This window comes from Delphinapterus leucas, chromosome 19, assembly GCF_059928025.1.
Source record: "Delphinapterus leucas isolate spDelLeu-1000000601 "Yukka" chromosome 19, BTC_Dleu_Yukka2, whole genome shotgun sequence".
NCBI lineage: Eukaryota > Metazoa > Chordata > Mammalia > Artiodactyla > Monodontidae > Delphinapterus > Delphinapterus leucas.
Window position 1 is genome coordinate 51764952 of NC_143147.1, and position 19353 is coordinate 51784304.

Here is a 19353-nt window from a genome sequence, read left to right on the forward strand (position 1 = left end):
CCTGATCTCAAAACCTGTCTCTTTGTCAGCAAGGGAAGAGTCTATTTCCCATAGTAAAGTCTGATGAATAAAAGTTGTACTTCCCAGTATTTGTGTATTCTGGATTTAAAGAAATACTTGTTTCAGTTAACCTTAATTATCTGAGTATAATCTCTCTACTTACGTTTTGATCATTGAGAGCCAGTTTTTAAACACAAACATCCCTGGACCTTCCTCCCTGTTCCGTTGACTCGTGGGCAAAGGCAGCAAAAACTCTTTCTCATACTAATCCAAGCAAAGTAGAATAAGAAGTTTAATCTGTTATGGAAACAAACATACTACAAAACCCAGATAGAAGTTACTGTTTTTCTCTGCTGGTTCTGTCTGTATCACTGCTCTCTCACAGTACGGAAAATGGTGGAGCCTTGACTATAATTTAAAGCATTCTCCCAGGGAGCTAGATATTTTCTTTTATCAGCACCACTTGATACAGGGGGAAGTGACCAGACTGAAGCCAGTCTTTCTAGCTTGACTGTGGCTGAAGAGGAAAACCAGAAGAAGAATGAGCCCTTCTCACCTGATCCCTAAATTCAGACATGTGATCTGGATCAGAAATGTGAAGCCTCTGTAGAGAATTTGGCACTGCTGTGCTCTGTTTACTGTTTCTCCACCGTTACCGTAGGCGCCTTTTCAACTTACTTTCAATATTGTGTCTTTCTGAAAGGAGTCCTCCGTATGCACAGCATCATGGTTCCCCAGGAGTGGATTTACCAGTTACCGTACCAGAAGTTTTTTCAGTCCCTGATCAGAGCAGAGGAGGTAATGACCAGCCTGAGCTTTCTCTTTTTCTGTGCTCCTTTCTAATGGAACCAGGTATAAATAGGCACTCTATCTTTGTGATTCTTGGCAGTTTTTAGAAACTTGCCCTTTGACTTTTTCTGTGCTCCTGCCTCATACTCTTTTGTTCTATCTTCTAGCTTAATATTTATTAAACGAGATCCCGTAGAGGTTGGCATTGTGCTGTAGTGGAAAGAACACAGGCTTTGGGGCCAGACTAGTCTAGGCTCCAGCCTCAGCTCCACCTTTCTTCACCGTGTGACCTTGCAATGGTTCAGCAGGGTTCTAAGACCTGAAGGTCTGTTTCCTTATCTACAAAATAAAGAGACTAGCGCTTTGGAGTTGTGAGTAGACCCTCAAAGTCGCTTTCCTCTCGTCCTCAAGAAACAAAACCTGAAAGTACTTCCGAACTAATAAACTATTGTGATAGGATTATAGAATTAATTTTTCTGATTCACTAAACAGTCACCTTGCGTTGCATTCTGGACAGTTTTCTTTAACATTTACTTAAACCACCTGCAAAATTTCTCAGATATTTAAAAAGAAAGAAAAAGAGACTTTAATCGTTGCAATCAGATTGCCACCTGCCTCGAAAATAGCCTTGCTGTGATTAGGAAACACCAGGGGTTTACGGACGCTGCATCTAACCAACAGCTCTTTTGCTTTTAGAGCTCAGAGGCTCATCAGGACTTGTAAACAGCAGACAGAAGAGCTCTGACCACTCAAGGTAACGGGGGCTTCCTTGTGCAGCCCCTCCTTCAGAAGCAGAGGGATATGCTAGTAGTGCCTCCGCTGAAACAAGCCTCTCAGAGCATGTGCCACCTGCCGAGAGCGGAGGAGAGCCATCATTCCTTCCTGTTCTTATTTCCTCCTAAAGCTTGTGCGAGCAGCACTGAGCAGAGGGCTCATGTTGATGTTTAATAAGCGTGTTCACATTCCAGACCGGGAGGAAGTTCCCTCAGATTCACCTCCTGCTTAGTACCAGAGAAGAAGGCAGGAAGGCCCAGCCCGCGGTGCCTCCTTGTAACTTTTTCGTAGGCGCACCTGCCTCTCTGCTCCCAGTCGTCTCAGAGCAGTGTCACGGTGGGCTCCTCCCTACGTAGAGCGTCCAGAAAATCACATTTCCTTTGGGAGGTGTTTCCTCTGGGGTGATCACTGAGCGTGCAGACTGCCAGTTCCTCAGTGCGCTGCTGAGCACGTTAGTTTCCAGTCGGGGCTGAACGCTGGCACGCTACCCAGAGTGAGGTGCTTTCTGCAGTGCCCTGCCCATGTCTTGCAGCAAGCGGTAAGAGCTGGGCCCTACATCAAGCCCAGATCGGTAGCTATAAAACTGATGGGAAAAGAGTCCCACTCTCCTTTTACGCCTGACGTTTTTCTCGGGGAAATCTCATTTTCTTCCCAGGATTAGAGCCCAGGTTATCCGTAGGAAGATAACGATTCACGTTTCCTTAGGGAGACAATTTGGCTTTCCCCGCAGGCACCACCACGGGAGCAGCATTGCTGGAGGGCTGGTGAAGGGGGCTTTGTCTGTTGCCGCCTCTGCATACAAGGCCTTGTTTGCTGGACCACCAGTCACTGCACAGGTCAGTGTATGTTTTATTTTCCTGAACCGAATCCAAGTCACCAGTGAAAACAGTGGCGTCTGCCCGGGTTGGAGAGAGTAGCATGGCATCGTAGCGAGCATGAGCTTTAAGTTTAGTCTTTAACACGCAGCTCTGCCACTTTCCAGCTGTATGACTATGGCTAAGTCACTCGAGGGAGGAAAGAAGAAAGACCGAACGTTGGTTGCGGACTTGCTGTGTGGGGGTCACTCTCCCAGGTGCCAGCACTACGAGGCGGATCAGACACCAGTTCCTGCCCAGAGGCAGTGGGAAATAAGCAAACGGACATTCACCTGTGAAACTTCTGAAAATTGCAAAGCACTGTAGAATTTAAAGAATCTTCCCATTCAATTAAGAAGAAAAAACAAAAAGTTTATTGCGCAGTGTAAGATACTGTGCCAGTGTTCTCAGACCGGTGGAACACCTCAGCCTGGTGTCGGCCCCACGGCGGGGCCAGGGAAGGCGTCCTGGCAGATGACGCCCGAGCTCAGTCCTAAAGGACAGAATGGGTGTGTGCCAGGAGAGAGGGTTAGAGAGGGCACTGTAGACGGAGTAGCCAGTACAGAGACTTGGAGATGTGAACCTGGAGGGTGAATTTGCGCCAAGAAGAGAAAAGACCAGTGATGTAGGTGGGATGCTGTGTTAAGTGATTTTGCCTTTTATTTTTAAGACCCGTGGGAGGGACCTCCCTGGTGGTCCAGTGGTTAAGACTTGCGCTGGCCATACTTTCTTCCAATTTCCCATACTTTCTCCCAATTACCATCTCCTCTCTTGCTCCTTCTTGCCCCATCGTCATGATTACCTTTAACTTCACAGGGTTTCCAGAGTTCGTTAGCATCTTTTCCTTCACCTAGTTCTAAAGACAGTTCGCTAGTCACCTGGCTCAGGGTGCAGACGTACCTAATCCAAAGCAGGGCCTTCCCAGTCCTGCCTTATCCCCTCAGAAGACCCATTAGTATTGGGTGGACAGGAGTGCCGTAGCCTGGCACCTGATTACCTAGTATTTTGAATAAATCTGGAAGATGAGTATGCCTTAGCAAGATAAACACAACTTATACAAAAAACGTTGTTCCGCTTTTCTTGACTCTACACAGCCAATAGCTTCCGAAGATCAGACAGCAGCCCTGATGTCCCATCTCTTTGAAATGGGATTCTGTGACAGGCAGCTAAACCTAAGGCTGCTGAAGAAACACAATTACAACATCCTGCAGGTTGTGACAGAGCTCCTTCAGATCAACAACGACGACTGGTACAGCCGCCGCTACTGAGGAGTGACCTCGTATTCAATAACTTTGCCTGCTGCTCGGAGACGATCTTTATTCTGTCTTGGGGGTGTGGGGTGGAGGCCCGTGCTTATTTTTGAATCTGATGAATCTACATAGAGCCCATCACTGAACTGTCAAGACAATACCTGCCTTGCGGCATTTTTTGGAGCAAATGAAAGGCCGCAACTTAAACCTTCACTTTAGACGTTAGATGAATTGTAGGAAGAGCGTTTTTCACTTGATCTGGGTAAAACTCTTCTCCGTTTTAGTGCACTGACAAGTGCAACTTAAACTTCCTATAGAACCCTTTTTCTTCCTGCTTGTACTGAAGTTGAGTATTTTTCTTTGCTTAATTGTGGATGTTTTTAATGAGGATATCTGTTAATTGTCAGCTTATAAAAGAAATTAACCTCGCAAGTTGTTTTCAAGAATGACTCTCATAATTTTTCTAACCTATCCCAAGCTTCAGAGCTGTGTGGTATTAAAATAACACCCAGGGCGCGCACGATAGGAGTTTTGTTCCTCTTCCCTTCTCAAGGAGAAAGTCGTTCCCCTGCAAGTCTTAGTAACGGGCACTGCTGTTTTTCAAAAGACCCCCAGTGATGCGTTTAGAGTACATCCACCTTCCGGTCTCTGCACTTCTGAGAAAGGAGCGGGGAGTGTGCGCATTAACCCAGCAGCACCTGTTGAGCAGTGTCTGTTGTAGCAATTTTGCATACATTTTATTTTATTTAAGGGAAAAAATGTAGGTAGTGTGAAATATTTTGCTAATGCTACGAAGAAGGAAAGAAACTCTTCTATTAAAGGGAAAAGTAAGTTTAACAGTTACCCTTTTTCTTTATGTCGGGGGGGGGCAGGTCTTCTTTACAGTAGAGTGGGCGGGGGTGTATAGGAACATGAGAAAAGTGAAAGGCAGGCTCCTGTGTGAATCATGTCAGTGAAGTTCAGGGGTGGGCAAATGAGTGGGTGTGAGGCTTAGGACATCCTGATGGCCTCCTGAATGTTTGCAATCTGTTCAGGAGAACCTAGAACAAGAGAAAGAGGCTGGTGTTTTGCAAGACTTGGATGGGAGCAAACTCACTGAAAAAGTTTTGGTTTAACCCCAGGGTACGCGAGCGGGAAGGAGCTTGCTTTACAGGGGTCCTGGTCCTCGCTCTGTTTTACCAGAAGGGAGTCTTGGGTACAGCTGGTAAAGAGGTGTGACAAAAAACACTACAGATTATAGTCATAAAAATTACTTGCAGAAAAAGAAGAATCTGACCCCCAGCCTGAAGGGGGAAGGATAGCAAAATAGTATTACTTAACCTGGTTTGGCATTATAATGAATGGTGATTTAAATTAATCATTGGCCATAATGATGTTTATTTACAGTATAGCTCTTGAATGCTGTTAAATAAGCCAGGATTCAGACTGCAAGCCAACCAGCCTGTTTATTATTTAAAACGTTTTTATGGGGGTTGGGGGTGGGGGGTGGGCTTCTGGGTAGAGGCTGAGCGGCAGGGTGTGTGTAATTAATTCGGTTGATTTGGGACGGGATCTTGTCTTGACCATGTGAGTTGTATTGTAGGGGTCCAGGAGGGCCCTGGGGTCCAGTCGTCTGTCCCATTGTACTTGTACCTAACCGCTTCAAGAATGGTGAAATAAACTTTGAAACTCCTACTTGGACTGGGCGGTCCTTTCGTCGGGAACCTCGCGTGGCCTTTGAAGAACCGAGAAGTTTTCTGGCCGCTGTGTCGAGAGAGGCTGGCCCTGGGAGGGAGGGGCGGGTCCGGAGGAGCCGGGGCGGAGCTTCCCAAGGCTTTGAGCCGAAGCTTGGGGCGAAAACCCCGGCTCCCGCGCTTTCGATTCTGCTTTGCAGGCGCTTCTGTCGCTGCGGTCGCCCGGGGGTAAGGCGATTCCTTAGAATCGATTCCTTAGAAAGAAGGGACCCTCCTTGCCTTCTTTCCCTTTGGCATGCAAGGGCCCAGGCCCCTTCTGTGCCTCCTCCTAGCCCAACACGCAGGTTCCAAGCTCTGCTAACGGCCTCTCGGGGTGTGTGGGGGGACTGAAAATCCTCCTTCATTGAATTCCTAGCCTCTCAGTCCGCTCCGACCCCGCAGCCCATGGCCGAGCCCCAGAGTAGGGCGTGAAGGCTCTGGGGAGGCCAGGGTCGCCGCTCCCCACCTCCTGCAACGCGGTGCAGTCGGTCCCCAGGACTCTCCGGGAAGGGGACAGGTGGCCCCCTGGAGCCACCCTGCCTTACAGGCCCTCCCCCCCAAAGACGCACTCCAGAAATCTCTAGCCCTCCTGCAGCTGAGAGGAGCCCGGGAATCTCAGGCCTAAACCAGGTGAGGCTCCCTTTATTTTAAACCTCAGACCTAAACCAGGTGAGGCCTCCTTTATTTTAAGCCCACAAGGTCTTGAGTTGGGCTCACCTTGCCCACTCATTTGCCACCAGTCTTTTGGGAAGGATCTGGAGTTAGCTGTGCCTCGTCCTAGTGAAGGACTGACCCTGAAATTGCTACCACCCTCGCCCAGACATTCTTTCCCACCCCAGCTCAGAAAGCAAGCGGAAGAGGTTTATGCTCCCTTCCACAATCATTTTAGGGTTCTTAGCCCCACCTGTGGCCAGCCTAGCCGCCTTTTTCTTTTCTTGTCCCAAAGAATCCCTGCCTTCCTATTACGCCAGCACCTGTCCAGGCTCAGGAATGGAAACTTTCCTTCCACACCCAGGCTGGAGACCTCGGGCATTTCTGCCCGGGTGCTCTTAGAGACACGTTCAGAGTCGTCTTGTCGCAGAGGATGAAGGGGCTCCCCTGGCTGCTGCCCGCAAGACCTATCTAACTTCCTTCCCTTGCAGTGAATGACAGCTCAGCAGCTTTTCCAGAACAAAATTAAGCGCTCTGCCTTTCACTTAACGAAAGTCCCTTAAAGTGAAATAACTTCTGCTTTGCTTTTCCCTCTTGTAGGCCGATTGAGCTCTCCCTACAATAAAAACAAAAACAAAGAGTTGCAATGCATTGAGATTCCTGATCCAAGAGTCGTGTGTAACTGCTCGAATTCCCACACCCTCACTTGCTTAGGCTTGAGCTTGCTGAAAGTGTGGTGGGTCTCCTCGCCAATCTCAAGAGCCTAAGACCAGAGGGACACCCGGCGTCAGTGCTGACTGGACTTTGTTCTTCTCTCATCAGTGAAAAATACCCCTGAACAATGGGTGAGACACTCTCCCAGCTGGGCTCTCGGGAGGATGAGAACAAGTCGATGCTGCCCTCCGGCCCAGCCTTTGGCAGCAAGGCTGCCAGCTACTCCAGCACCACCAGCAGCAAGCCTTCTTGTTCCTGTGCGCCTTGTGAAAGGGCTGCTGGTGGCAGCTTTGTGACTTGTCCCACCTGCCAGGGCAGTGGGGAGATCCCTCGAGGTGAGTGGCCCCAGGCTCTGGAAGTAGCCCGGGATCCAGGAAAAGCTCTTAGCAGCCGGCTGGCCAGTGCCAGGCCCCTCTGAGTCCCCTTGGATGGGGTTGGGTCTCCCAGCTCCTGGTCCCTGAGTTTCAGGGCTAGCCAGGGAGATGCTAACCCTCCCTGGGCTCGCTGCAGAGACCCCCTCCTGCCCTGGTTGTACCGCCCGAACCCAGGGGATTCCCAGCCTCTCTGCTCTCTTAGCAGCACTGCCTTCGGATGCAGGAAGTTACAGTGACGTCTCCAAAGAGATTGGGCTTCTCGGATTTGTGGTGACGTGCAGGAATTCTTCACACCTGTTAATGAAACTCTCGCCTCCGTTCTAGAGATGGCAAAGCCGAGCTGCCAACAGCCCGGTATCCCCAGTCAGTCCTGCTCTGAGGCAGAGGTGGCGTGCTTCTGACACTGCTCTGTGGGACGGAGGGGTGCTGCCGGCAGGCTGGCACAGGAAACATTTGTCATGGACACTTCTCGGCCCTCCCTCTCACCCTCTTTCTACAGAACTAGAGAAGCAGCTGGTGGCCCTCATCCCCTATGGGGACCAGAGGCTGAAGCCCAGGCACACGTAAGCCCCTCTTCCCATCCCAGCTCTGTAGGCATTGCCCCTGGGGGCTCTTCCTCTTTGTCTCCCCCAATCCCCCTTCCCACCCCCACCCCAGTTTTTCTCCATTGGTTCTCCCCCAGAGAGCCTGAGCCTCACTGGCCTCAGACGTATTAGCTCCCTGTTTCCAAGGATTTTCCTAGCTTAAGAAGCTCGGGGCACAGCAGATGCCACCTGAGGCCTCTTGGTGTCCTGAGCACCACTGCCTCCAAGAAGCGTGGCTCCCTTTTGAAGACCGAGAGGACCTCTTGACTCTGCAAGTCCTTCCAGGAGGGAGGGAGTGGCTGTGGTTGCATTTGGTTTGGGGAAGTGATTTTTCCTAAGAACTTCCTTTGCTACGGCAGCTCAGACCTGCTTGTTCTTTTCCCCGTAGAGATGGGAAACCAGCTGCTCTCTGTTCTGGGACACTTCAGAACCTCAGCGGAGGCAGCCCTGAGTTTCGCGGGGGGGCCCACGACCCTATTTGTCATCTGGGTCCTTTGACATAGATCCCTGCAACCTCCTCCCAGGGTCCTCAGCTTCCGTGGGGGAGCCCACCACCCAGCTTGCCCCCGCCAGTGCGCCAGAAGCCGAATGTGGCAGTGCCCCTTAGGGAGCGCTGACAAGGTGCTCTCTCTTTAATGCACATCTCAATTTTGAATTAGAGGGACAGATGACGTCTTGTTCTGAATATGAATATGAAAATTCAGAGCTGTCAAAATTCACATGGGCTTACTTCTTCCAGTGAGAATAGCTAGCGTTGGTTGAGCCTTTGGCTGTGTGTCAGGGCCAGGGATTGGTGCCTTTTCATGCATTAGCCCATAACGGATGGTATGAGGTAGGTACCATTATCCCCATCTTATAGACAAGGAAACGGAGGCTTAGGGCGGTTAAGCGGGTTGTTCAGAGTTGCTGGGCCAGTGGGTAACACAGAGCTGGGAATGGAAGCCGGGCTGCCAGCCTCTCAGTCCGGCGCTCCTACCCGCTCTGGGCCACCTCTGAGCCTAGGTTGGTCCTCCGCATCTGGGGAGCTAAGTGCGCGGTTGTGTGTGTGTGTTGGGGTGGGGGCTCGGAGGAGAGCCTTACGTAGAGAGAAGAGTGTCTGAACGCCCCCGGCCCAGGCTGCCCTGGTGTCCAGACTTCTCCACTCCTCTACCCCGGGTCCTGTTCTCCCACAGGAAGCTCTCCGTGTTCCTGGCAGTGTTCATCTGCCTGGTGACCTCCTCCCTCATCGTCTTTTTCCTGTTTCCCCGGACTATCGCCGTGCAGCCTGTAGGCCTCAACTCCTCCACGGTGACTGTTGGCGAGGCCGACGTCCACCTCAATATAACGGTGGGTGGGTGCCTGTGCCCCTGGGCTCCGGCCCCACCTTCCTGGCAGCACTCCTCTGTAGCCCTTGTCCGGTGTGCTCACCCCGGGCATCGGTAGCCGGGGATCTTATGGCAGCCAGAGGATGTCAGGAGCCTGGGGCGAAGCAGGAGCAACCACGAGCCCCTAACAGACGGTGCAGGGTTGGAACAGTGAGGGGTTAGAATTGACGCCAGAGCCGTAGATCACTGGGTGCAGTCGGGGTGGTGTGCCTGAGACTCCCTGGGTGGGCAGGACTGAACAGAGAGAGCCTTGCAGGGTGAGACTGGATTCTGAGCCAGCTTAATGTCTTAGCTGAAGGCGACCCCTCGCCGCTAAGAGCCCCTCCGAGGGGCTCCTGGCACTGGGGGGGCCTCGGCAGCTGAGGCCCACGTTGGGGGTGGGGCTCAATCAGGCTGCGGGGTTTTGAAACTGTTTGACTTCTTCTTGCCAAGGATGGTGCTACCCTAACCCCTTCCTTTCCCTGTCTTCCTCGCCAGAATATCTTGAGCATCTCCAATAACAACTACTACCCCATCGCTGTGACCCAGCTGACCATTGAGGTTCTGCACCTGTCCCTCGTGGTGGGGCAGGTCTCGGACAGCCTTCTCCTCCACATCGGCCCTTTGGCCAGTGAGCAGGTGACTCCCTCTTGCTGGCCAGACCTGCCCCCAGGTGTGTGGACGCGGGTGGCTGGAGTTGGGGCTAACCCTATACCCACTTGGTTGACAGGTGTTGTATACAGTAGCCAACAGGATATGGGATGGAAACACATAGTGAGTAGCGCTCGATCCCTTCTCCCTTAGCCTCTTTGCTGGTTGGAAACCCAATTTGAATTCCCACCAGATGTTCTGATTGCTTAGCAGACCCTGCAGTCAGCATGCGGCCTGCACTCTTGTGGCCAAGACTGCAGTGTACAAGCATTCAGGGTCCCCAGCCTCTGCCTGTTTGGACCTGGACTGGAATGAAAACCAGCCTAGAATCCGGTTCATACTTAACGACATATGACCTTGGGCTCTTCAGCCTGACCCACCGTTTTCTACTAAGGGAGAGGCCAGCCCGTGCCTGGGCCAAACCAGTGGGGTTTGGAGGAGCGATATTGCAGCAGGGGCGACATGCTCACCTTGGGCAGAGGGAGGGGGAAGGGGTGGGGGTGGCATGTGGGGCCCCTGATGGAAAGGAGGCAAGGGGGGCTGGGACGGCAGGTCTCCTCCGAGCTGTCTGACGGGCTGCTCAGTGTGTGAAACGTGGGCCCAGGTTCTCTGTCTCTCTCTTTCTGTCTCTCTCAGCAAGATCTGTACCTGGCTGAAAATCAAAGTCCACCATGTGCTTCTGCACATCCAGTAAGTAGGGCTTGGAGCCCTGGTACCCTCTCCCACTTCTGCTCCCCGTGGGGGGACAGTCATCACAGCGAATCCCGTGAGTCTGTGTCGGCTCTTGGCAGTAGCAGGTCCAGCCCCTCCCCTAAGGCCCACCTTATGAGCCACTGACGTGACAGCCACAGATCTGCCCGGAACCGGGGGGGGGGGGGGGGGCGGGGGTGGGGTGGGGGTGGGATGGTGGGAGGGTCGGGGGTGGGCAGCTGTCCCAGGTGCTTCGGCAGAGTGGGGAGCCGAAGGAGGGGCCGGGTCTGGTCTGAGGAAGCCAGCCCTCCCCAGAGAGCAGAGCAGGGCCAGGGCTTTCCTCTTCTTCCCAGACCCCTGTGGTGTGGAGGAGTAAAGACAGTGAAGCGCAGACCTAGGGTGGCGGGAGCTCTCCAGCCGCCATCTTACTCCTTTCCTCTGCCGCCACCAGGTCTCTCCCCTCGCCTCCCTACTTCCTTCTCTCACTCCTACCCCAACTGCATATCCTTAGATCGGTGGACGTGGAAGCTGGGTAGGGTCAAGGCTCAAGTTCTGTAGTCTTCAAAATAAAACTGGTGTGGTTTTTTTTGGAAAAAAAAAAGCCCTGTTTCCTCTCCAGGGGCACCCTGACCTGTTCCTACCTGAGCCATTCAGAGCAGCTGGTCTTCCAGAGCTACGAATATGTGGACTGCCGGGGAAACGCATCCAAGCCCCACTTGCTGGTCCCTCGCCCGCCGTGACCTGTCTGCTGTCGTCGAGCCCCGGGCACCTGCCGGCCTGGTCTGTACCTCCCACCACTCCATGGCACCCAATAGGACGAGAGTGACTCTGCCAAAGGAAAAGCCCTGCTTTCTCATACCCTCCCCCTGTTCACCCCCAGCAGAGGAAGCTTTCTGTGGACGTTAACTTCATACGCACGCGCGCGCGCGCGCACACACACACACACACACACCCTCACACCCTCTCTGATTTCCACAGGAGCGGAAGCTTGGTTCTTCTAGAAGCCAGCACCAGCTATTCCCCTTGGTCTGTCTTGAGGAAAGTCTGACCTGACATTTCCTCAGAGCTGCCTCAGAGGCATGGAGTGGCACCCACACTGTCTGTGCTGAGCACCTTGGTTGCCCAGCTCGTCCAGGGAAGACCTTTGTCCTGCCTGAATGTGGAGAAAGCTTTCATTTTGTCTGGCTTTTAATACATGGATCCTTTCCAAGTTCTCCACCTGGTAATGAGAAGGTGACTTGGGGACAGCCAGTGTTGTCCCCAGGGCCTCTTAGGGAACCGTAGATGCTCTCCTATGCCGCCCTGCTTTGGTCGTGTGACAGGGTGATGGTGATGGCCTGCTTCGAGAACGCCTGGTACCTTGTCTCCCCACCCCACCCATCTGACAGCAAGATTGGCCAAGGCCCTTAGGCTCCACAGCCTTCCTGGTTAAAGACTGTCTGGGTCCCCAGGAACTCAGAGCTGTTCTGCAGCTAAAGCTTCTCCTCTCCCGAAAAGAGTTTTAGGGAAGGGAAGGGAAGGGAAGGGAGGCACCTGCACCGGGCACCCCCTGGGCCTGCACAGGAAAAACAGAGACAAAGCCAGAGTCATTTTAAAAGGTTTTTATTGAAGGAGGCCACAAGCCTGAGCGCACGTGAGGGGACACAGGCAGGTCAAACGGTGGGTGCAGCCGCTCTCCCGCTGAAAACCTGCAGAGGTGAGGCCGGACTGCTGGGTCCCGCTGCACCCCCAGCCTAGTCCCAGGGCGCCCTCTGCTCCCAGAGGCCTCTGCTCTCCTTTGGGCGCTGACAGTATGGAGCTGCCTATCAGTCGGGACTGGTCCAGGCCGTCCCCTCTTTGCTGTCACTCAGGTGACGAGAAGCCCCAGGCAAACCCCAGGTTCTTTAGGCGAGCAGGAATTGTGTTTGCTCACGAAAGGCGGTCACGGGTTTCCATCAGTCAGACAGGCAGAGAGGTGAGCTTGAGCGGCAGGGAAAGCTGAGTTTGCAGTCGGAAGGGCGGAGAAGGGCACGTGGGGCCAGAACCTGGTGAGGAGCCGGCCGGGGGGATGAGGGGAAGGAAGGAGTTCGTGCTGTCCGCACGCTTTCACGCCTGGGTAACTGGCGTCGAGGTGGTGCTGGTAAGAGCACGGAAGTCCACGAGGGCCAGGCTGGAGCTCACGCTGGGTGGAGTTCGTCAGATGTAATGGATTTATGTTGGAGTCAATCAGCTGTGCTTAACCGTGTTTAAGGAAGGAAAATAAAAGGCTCCTGTGAGTGGGAAGGGAGCCGGTGGACGCTCCCCATCTCACACAGCCTGTTCCTTAATATCCAAGTGGGCATCAAGGTCTCTTCCCCAGTCCCTGAGCCCCTCGGGAACACGCCCGGCCTCTCTGCCTTCCGGGAGACCGCTCCCAGGAGCTCGCTCGCTCCCCTTCCCTCGTTGTGTGTCTCTGAGCCCCTCCCAACTTCAATGCTCCCGTTCCGTGCGCCCCCGCTCCTTCGCTTCCCCCAACTGCTCCTCTCAGGAAACACTGCACTGAGAGGCTCCTTCAGTCTCACCCAAAGGTGAGACGCTACGGTGAAAGGACCCAGGCATCCCCCTCACCAGTCAAGAGTGGAAGAGGGAGCAGGGCTGGGGGACCCCAGGTGTCAGTTTCAGGAAGAGGTGAGGCGGATGCCTGGGGCCTCCAGAGCCTCTGGGTTGTCTCTGCTACATGGAAAGGCTGAGACTCAGGGAGGAAGAGGCCTGTGGATTGGGTGGGGGGGGGCCAGTCCCCCTCTTCCCAAGGTCAGGCGTCCTGTGCCTGAGGCTACAGTCCTCCTTTCCTCCGAGTTCTTTCTCTCCATCCCTTCCAACCACCCTCCGTTCAACAGCGGAGTGCCCACCGTGGACCAGGCACGACACTGCGCTTGGGGGAGGCCCCTGCGTGCCACTTCTTCCTGATGCTGCCCCAGGTCCCAGGTCTGCTCTGGTGTGATGCAACCCACGCTTCCCCAGGTGCATCTCAATAAGCATCGGCCAGGAGGAAGGGCTGGTGGCTCCAGTGAGAGTCCGTGATATCACTGCTAGATAAGGGCCAGTAGTGGAGCTGTAGACCTGGGGGGCCCAAGGCCAAGTTCTCCCGTTGGCTTTGCCTGGGGAAGCATGGAATTGCCCTCCACTGTCTTCTCGCACCCTCTCCATCCTCTTCGTGGGTCTTCCTGGGCCCTCCCCCTCATCTCTGTCTCACGGAGCCCAGCCAGTCTCTCGATTCTTTGCAGGAAGAAATCACACGTGATTCCCAGCTAGCCTCCCCTGCCAGAGTGGATCAGGAGGGCTTGGCTTTTGAAGTGGAGATGCTGCTGGGAGGTAGGAAGACGGGGCTGCTCATCTGATGTTTGCTGATGGCCGGCCAGTGGGGTCTCGGGGGTCTGTCTCTGAATCACCACTGCTGGATGTAGTTCGTTGACTGAGAAGAGGGAGAGACAGGAGGCAGAACAGGTTAGTTAGCAGCTCCTGGGCCTGCTGGTTTGAGAACATTGTCTTCAGCCCTCTGAAGCCCGAGTAATCAAAGTGAGATGATGTAGCAGCCCAGTCCTCGTCTTAAAGGGCCGGGATCAGGTTCTCCCATCCTTTGCGCCTGAGTCAGAGAAAAAAAAAAAGCTTCTTTCCGAAGCGTATCCTGTTTCACGTAATTCTCAAGACTCTCAAAAAAGCGTCTTCCTGGGTTTGACGGTCTACAACGAGCCAGGCTGTAAGCTAAGCGCTTTGGATGCTTTCCCTTTTAATTCAGTCCTCGTGACACCTCTGTTGAGGAGGTGGGGTATTATCAGTCTCATTTTATGGGTGGGGCAGCTGAGGCTCAGAGATCTGAGTCGTGCTACCGGAGAGTGGTGATCCTGACGGAGACCACAAGCCCTGACTTCACGTCTTACCGTCCTCCCGCTCCAGCTGGCTCTACCCCATCAGCGTTTCAAACGGCCCCCTTGATTTTGCTTCTCTGGCACCCGTCCTATCTTTCCAACTAGAGCGTCAGCTCCTTCACTTATACTGAGCGCTGAGCAACAGGGCCTACAGAGACATTTTTATGGGGGCATGGAGTGGATGGAGGAACGGGCCATCCAGAAGCGACGGAATAACTTCAGTCCCCTCTCCCGATTCCCGCCGAGGAAGCCTTTCTAGACTCCACCCGCACTAACACGCGAGCGCGGGCACACACGCAGCCAAACTGTAGCTGCCTCTCACACTCCGAGTCCGTCTCACCGTGAATCGTGGGTACTTGGTGTGTGTATCTGGGCTAGATTTCCCGACACCTGATGATGAAACGAAGCACACGTTACTCAGCTGGCAGTTCCTGAGGATGGCACATGCCACGGCCGGACTCTTTACCACGTGTCTGGGGGGCAGGCCAAGGCCCCTAGCTGGGGCAAGGCTAAGTCCCAGCCCCCGCTGAGCATTCTCCACTAGGAAGCCGACCGGTGCTTCCCCGGTCCAGACCCCCCAGGGCTCAGGATACCCCGTTGCTAAGCCTACACCTCCTACCCCACCCTCTGGCCGCCCCGACCCGACCCCGACCCCGACCCCGTCTGTCACCCTCACCCTGGAGAAGGGACTGACCACTTCTGAGCCACCCTCTGCGGAAGTCAGCGGGTTTCTCTGCAGCTCTCGCTTGGTGCAAATCCACTCAGAGAGTGTGACCGCCCCCCCCCCGCCCCCAAGTAAAGGTGAAGGGTGCCAGGGAGGGTCAAAGGGTGGGGTGACAGATGTGGCTTCTGGACTATAGCCCGGGGCTCTCTCCTCACCATCTCCCGCTCCCGGGCATGTCACTCACCTGCACCTTGAGGGTTCATCACCCCTCCTTGGAATCTGTCCTTGTGGGCGCCTGGCCTTTGGGAATCCTGGAGAATGTACCGGGAGGTGCGCTCAGTAAGAGGGTCTTGGGCATTTTGTGGCTTTGGCTGAGGCGGCGGCGGCGGCGGCGGCGGCGGCCGCTCGGGCACCTGCGGAGGCTGCGGCTGCGGCTGCGGCTGCGCGTGTGGCGACCGTGATGGCGCCGGCGGTGGCTGCGACTGTGATGGCGCCGGCGGTGGCTGCGACTGTGATGGCGCCGGCGGTGTCTGCGACTCCCGAGATGGCTGGGTTCTTTTTTCAGATTGCCGTTCCTCTTCTTGGAGTTTCTTCAGTTCCTGTCAAGAAGCCCCCCCCCCCCGCAAGTGGCATCCTCCTCCCTCCCCACCCAGTCACCGCCCCCTGCCGGAGACACTGAGGGGAGCAAGGCAAGGGAATCCAGAGGTGGAGGCGGCTGGAGGGTCTCTGTTCCCTGGAGTTGGAGGCTGAGGCTGGGGCCTGAGCTCTCTCCCCTCACCCACCCACACCCAAGGACTGTTTCTATAGCAACAGTGCCCCTCCCCCCGCACAGCCCCCTGCCCAGGAAACAGCCGCCTCTGTCCACCTACCTCCGCGCACTGAAAATCGTTTGCAGTGCCAGAGGGTAAAGAATAATCTCTTGCACATGCTCTGAAACAGCACTGCCCAATGGAAGTATAACGAGGGCCATGTATCATTTAAAATGCTCTGTTAGCCACGTAACAGAGTAAGAAGAAATAGGTGAAACTGGGTATAATGATAAATTTTATTCAACCCAATACAGCCAAAACGTAAAACCAATATGAGAATATTAATGAGGTAGTTTATAGTCTTTGTTTTTGTATTAAGTCTTCAAAACCCAGAGGGCATTTTATACTCAGCAGCACATCTTAATTTAGACACTACATTTTGATTTAAAATATTTGATCTATATTTAGAGTTCAGATAATTTACGGTCGAAAAAGCAGATTCACGTATCCACGTTGTTCCAAACATACTTAAAAATGTTCCAGTAGGTAAAATGAACATTTGCCTTAAAGAGTATATTTAAATAGATTAAATGTATGTAACATTTAAAATGCAGTTCCTCGGTCTCACTAGCCACGTCTCAAGGGCTATAGCACACAGGCTGGTGGCCGCCCTACTGGACAGCGCAGCTTTAAAACCTCCGGAGCCTGACGCTTCAATCCCACGTGAGGCCTCAGCCTAGTACAACAGCAAAGCTGAGTCACCCCAATGCGCGCGCGCGCGCGCACACACACACACACACACACACACACACACGCACGGTCCATCCAAGACATCCAAGGACCTTGCTTTCCTACAGTCCATCCAAGACATCCAAGGACCTTGCTTTCCTCCAGCCCAAGCAAAACAATATTCCCCAGGTGATGGACAGTTAGTTTCCTTGGGGTCCGTCGTCTCCCCTCCCCATCCCCTCCGTGCCCCCGGAAGGACCCTGGTGAACGGGGACCCCTCTCATGCACCTGCTCTTGCTGCTGCTGCTGCTGCTGGGCCATCAGCCGCCTCCTCCGGTCCAAAGCCATCTGCCGGCGACTGGCCTCCCAGTGGTACGCACTGCCCATGATGGTGGCGGTGACAGAAGGCCCCAGGCAGGGCCCAGGAGGCTGCCACTGCCCCCACCACTTCCGTCTCCTCCCACCTCAACCCCCTGGCCTGTGACCAGAACCACCTCACAATGCGGCCGCTACCGGGGCAACTGGGCATCCCCTCCCCGCCACCCACCCCCGCCAACCCCCACCCACCACCCCCGCCTGCCTTGGGAAGGAGGGGGGTGTTCTTCTCAAGCCTCCTAGAGAGCATCTGTAGAGTACCTTTCTCTCCAGGGCCCTGGGCAGGTAGAAGACACCTTTCCACCTAAGCCTTGAGTTTCAGTGGGCCCCGGGGGACGATCCCCCGAGTGGTCTGGCTTTCCTCTCCGGTTTCTTTCTGCCACCCTTCCCAGGATTCCAGCCTCCTCATCTGGCCCTCTGCTGACCCCTCCCTTCCCTCCTCCCTCAGTCCTCCGTCTCCCCCGCTGTGCTGACTCAAGAACAAACAGGGACTTCCCTGGTGGTCCAGTGGTCGGGACTCCGCGCTTCCACTGCAGGGGGCACAGGTTCCATCCCTGGTTGGGGAACTAAGAGCCCGCATGCCGCGTGGAGCGGCCACAGAAGACAAAAAAAGGAAAAGAAAATACGAGACCCGGCCGGCTCTCACTGAGGTCTGAGCTCTGTGAAGGCAAAGTGGCTTATTAGAAAGTACCCTGGTTCCGGGGATTTGATACGCTGGGCTCAAGCCTACCCTCCCTCTCTTCCTCTGACCCTGGACTCAGCTTACCTCTCTGGGCCTCAGTTTCCTTGCCCGGAAAACCAGAAGGGTAGCACTTGTTACCTTCCTCACGGGGTTCACACGGGACCACGTGGGTCAATGGATGAGAGGTATGTGAAGTGAAATATAAAATTGCTCAGCTACAGGTTGGTATTACTTATTATCCTACCCGATGTGCATCCCGTTGGGGAGGAAAAATTCGTCCTCTAGCCTTCTAGGTTCTGTGGGCTGGTCTAATGACCAGATTGACATCGGACAGACTAATAGGAGAAAAACAGGTATAATTACGTGTGTTCAGGGATCCCATAAGGATACGAGACCCAAGGGCAGCTGAGGCTTGTATGCCCTCCTGAGCTAAGGGATGCGATAAGGGCCTGGGGCTTCAAAGCAGAGAAGGGTGAGTCACCGGGACAAAAAGAAGGGCAGGGCAGACCAGACGTTTGGTAATGGGATGTTTGCCCTGCTATGCAGATGGGTCTCTCAGATAAAAGTTGTCTCTGATAATAACTCTCTCTGAGCCAGGCCCCCTATCTAAATTCTTTTAGGCAGTTGAGGGGGAGGTAGAAAGCTCTTCCTGTGTCCTTGGGGCCTCCACGGCCTTCAACCCAAATAGCCCCGGGCCAAAGTGGCACATTCTGGGGAGAGTCATTTTGAACTCCTTGGGTCTCCAGGAGGTGGAGTGGCCAGGGGAGGGTGTCATTTCGTGAAGCCCAGGGGAAGGCTTCTGGGGGCAGGGACTGGGTGGACTGTTGGTCTTTCCCCAAAGATATAAATTTTTCTAGAAACAGCAGAGGCTGAGTCCAACTGGAAGCAAGAGGAGGGTACAGGTGAAGAAGGGGCTTCGACCCGGCCTCAGCCTCAAGCACTGTTGATGGTGGAGGGAGGGTGCAGGGTGCAGCCCTTGAACCTGAAAACGGGTTCAAACAGAGAGTTTGAACCTCAAACAGAGGGTCTGTCTGTCAATTCAGGCTGCCAGTCTAGTGGAGTCATCTAGCGCTCTGGAGTCAAACAGACTCGGGTTCGATCCTGCCTGTGTCACCGACTACCTGGGGGAACCTGGGCAGGTCACTCAGCGTCTCTGAGCCTCTCCTCTGAAGGTTGTTGCAAGACACTATAGGATGCTTGGGAAGTGCCCGCCGTCACAGGGGGCATCTGGCTATGGCCAGCTGCTGGGGGTGCCCCAGCTCTGCTGAGGGGCCAGTGGGACCTGAGCCTTGCTGGAAAACTTTCTCCCTTTTTCAAAGAGGTGCTATACTCCCTTCTCCTCGTCCTAGCACCCGGGGATGTCATTTGCAACGACAGATACACAAGGGTTTCCAGATACAAAAAATGAAATGGAGGCTTGTCGCTGGACAATTATTTTCACAGCACATTTGCCTTCCTATAGACGAATTCTGCGAATATTTAGGTGGAAAGTACCTATTTTAAGAGAAAGAGAAAGAGAAAGAGAAAGAGAAAGGCACTTGACTGTCTCAGTCATTAAATGGGCAAAAGAGGAAATGGGTTCCTGTTGGTATCTCTTCCTGCCTCGATTTCCCTCTTCCCGTCCTCCTACCTTAGGCAGAACAGGGCTCAGATGTGGAGACGCTCAGGGTAGGGGAGGTGGGCTGGGCTGAATCTGGGGAACTGTTTCCAACCCTCTGAGCCAGTCCTCCTGCGAGAGGAGGGATCTTCAGGGCAAATCTGCCAAGGCTGCGCCCTCCCAATTCTCATCTCCCCTTCCGAGCCCCTCTCGTGCCTTCCCCCTGTGCACGCTGCCTCTCCCAACCCCACCTCTGACCTCAGAGCTCCTTCCAGCTCTAGATTCTA

The 19353-nt window shown here is 54.1% G+C and overlaps 2 protein-coding genes and 1 long non-coding RNA gene across 15 annotated transcripts in view; 2 read left to right on the plus strand and 1 right to left on the minus strand.

The window, feature by feature from the left end:
- NBR1 (NBR1 autophagy cargo receptor) overlaps positions 1-6870 on the plus strand; it is a 28198-nt gene extending 21328 nt beyond the window's left edge. For 5 of the 7 annotated variants that reach the window (XM_089899991.1, XM_089899990.1, XM_089899992.1 and 2 more), the window contains 4 exons: positions 704-798; positions 1486-1543; positions 2294-2399; positions 3512-4099. In XM_089899991.1, coding sequence (XP_089756117.1) covers positions 704-798; positions 1486-1543; positions 2294-2399; positions 3512-3685 — 433 coding nt within the window. In that variant the 3' untranslated portion in view covers positions 3686-4099. Of the gene's footprint in view, positions 1-703; positions 799-1485; positions 1544-2293; positions 2400-2545; positions 3488-3511; positions 4100-6852 lie in introns of those variants that run through there. The other 2 variants (XM_089899995.1, XM_089899994.1) reach the window with 2 other exon arrangements.
- LOC111170191 (transmembrane protein 106A) lies at positions 2312-12666 on the plus strand. Of its 6 annotated transcripts, none has more exons than XM_022565089.2 (9): positions 5576-6009; positions 6631-6766; positions 6853-7079; positions 7618-7681; positions 8875-9028; positions 9544-9718; positions 10337-10386; positions 11006-11166; positions 11365-12666. In XM_022565089.2, exons 3-9 carry the CDS (start codon positions 6872-6874, stop codon positions 11432-11434), a joined length of 882 nt encoding a protein of 293 aa, XP_022420797.1. In that variant the 5' UTR covers positions 5576-6009; positions 6631-6766; positions 6853-6871; the 3' UTR covers positions 11435-12666. The 6 variants fall into 6 exon arrangements, with proteins under 6 accessions (XP_089756148.1, XP_022420800.1, XP_022420797.1 ...); XM_022565094.2 differs by lacking the exon at positions 6631-6766 and adding an exon at positions 9776-9819 and having other exon boundaries at positions 9544-9684; positions 10333-10386; XM_089900022.1 differs by lacking the exons at positions 5576-6009; positions 6631-6766 and adding an exon at positions 2312-2399.
- On the minus strand, positions 11973-15545 carry LOC149746764 (uncharacterized). Of its 2 annotated transcripts, XR_016388791.1 has the most exons (3): positions 15179-15392; positions 14611-14660; positions 11973-13816 (listed from the first exon to the last, which is right to left on the minus strand). It is a non-coding gene; the product is annotated as an uncharacterized LOC149746764 (long non-coding RNA). The 2 variants fall into 2 exon arrangements; XR_016388790.1 differs by having other exon boundaries at positions 11973-14660; positions 15179-15545.
- Positions 15546-19353: the final 3808 nt, after the last annotated feature.

Excerpts from the sequence above, each read along its gene's own strand:
- LOC111170191 (XM_089900022.1), top strand. The coding sequence starts at position 6,872 with ATGGGTGAGACACTCTCCCAGCTGGGCTCTCGGGAGGATGAGAACAAG. Across the intron at positions 9,029-9,543 it reads ACGTCCACCTCAATATAACG|AATATCTTGAGCATCTCCAA; the intron begins GTGGGTGGGTGC and ends CTTCCTCGCCAG. Across the intron at positions 11,167-11,364 it reads CCCGGGCACCTGCCGGCCTG|GAGCGGAAGCTTGGTTCTTC; the intron begins GTCTGTACCTCC and ends TGATTTCCACAG.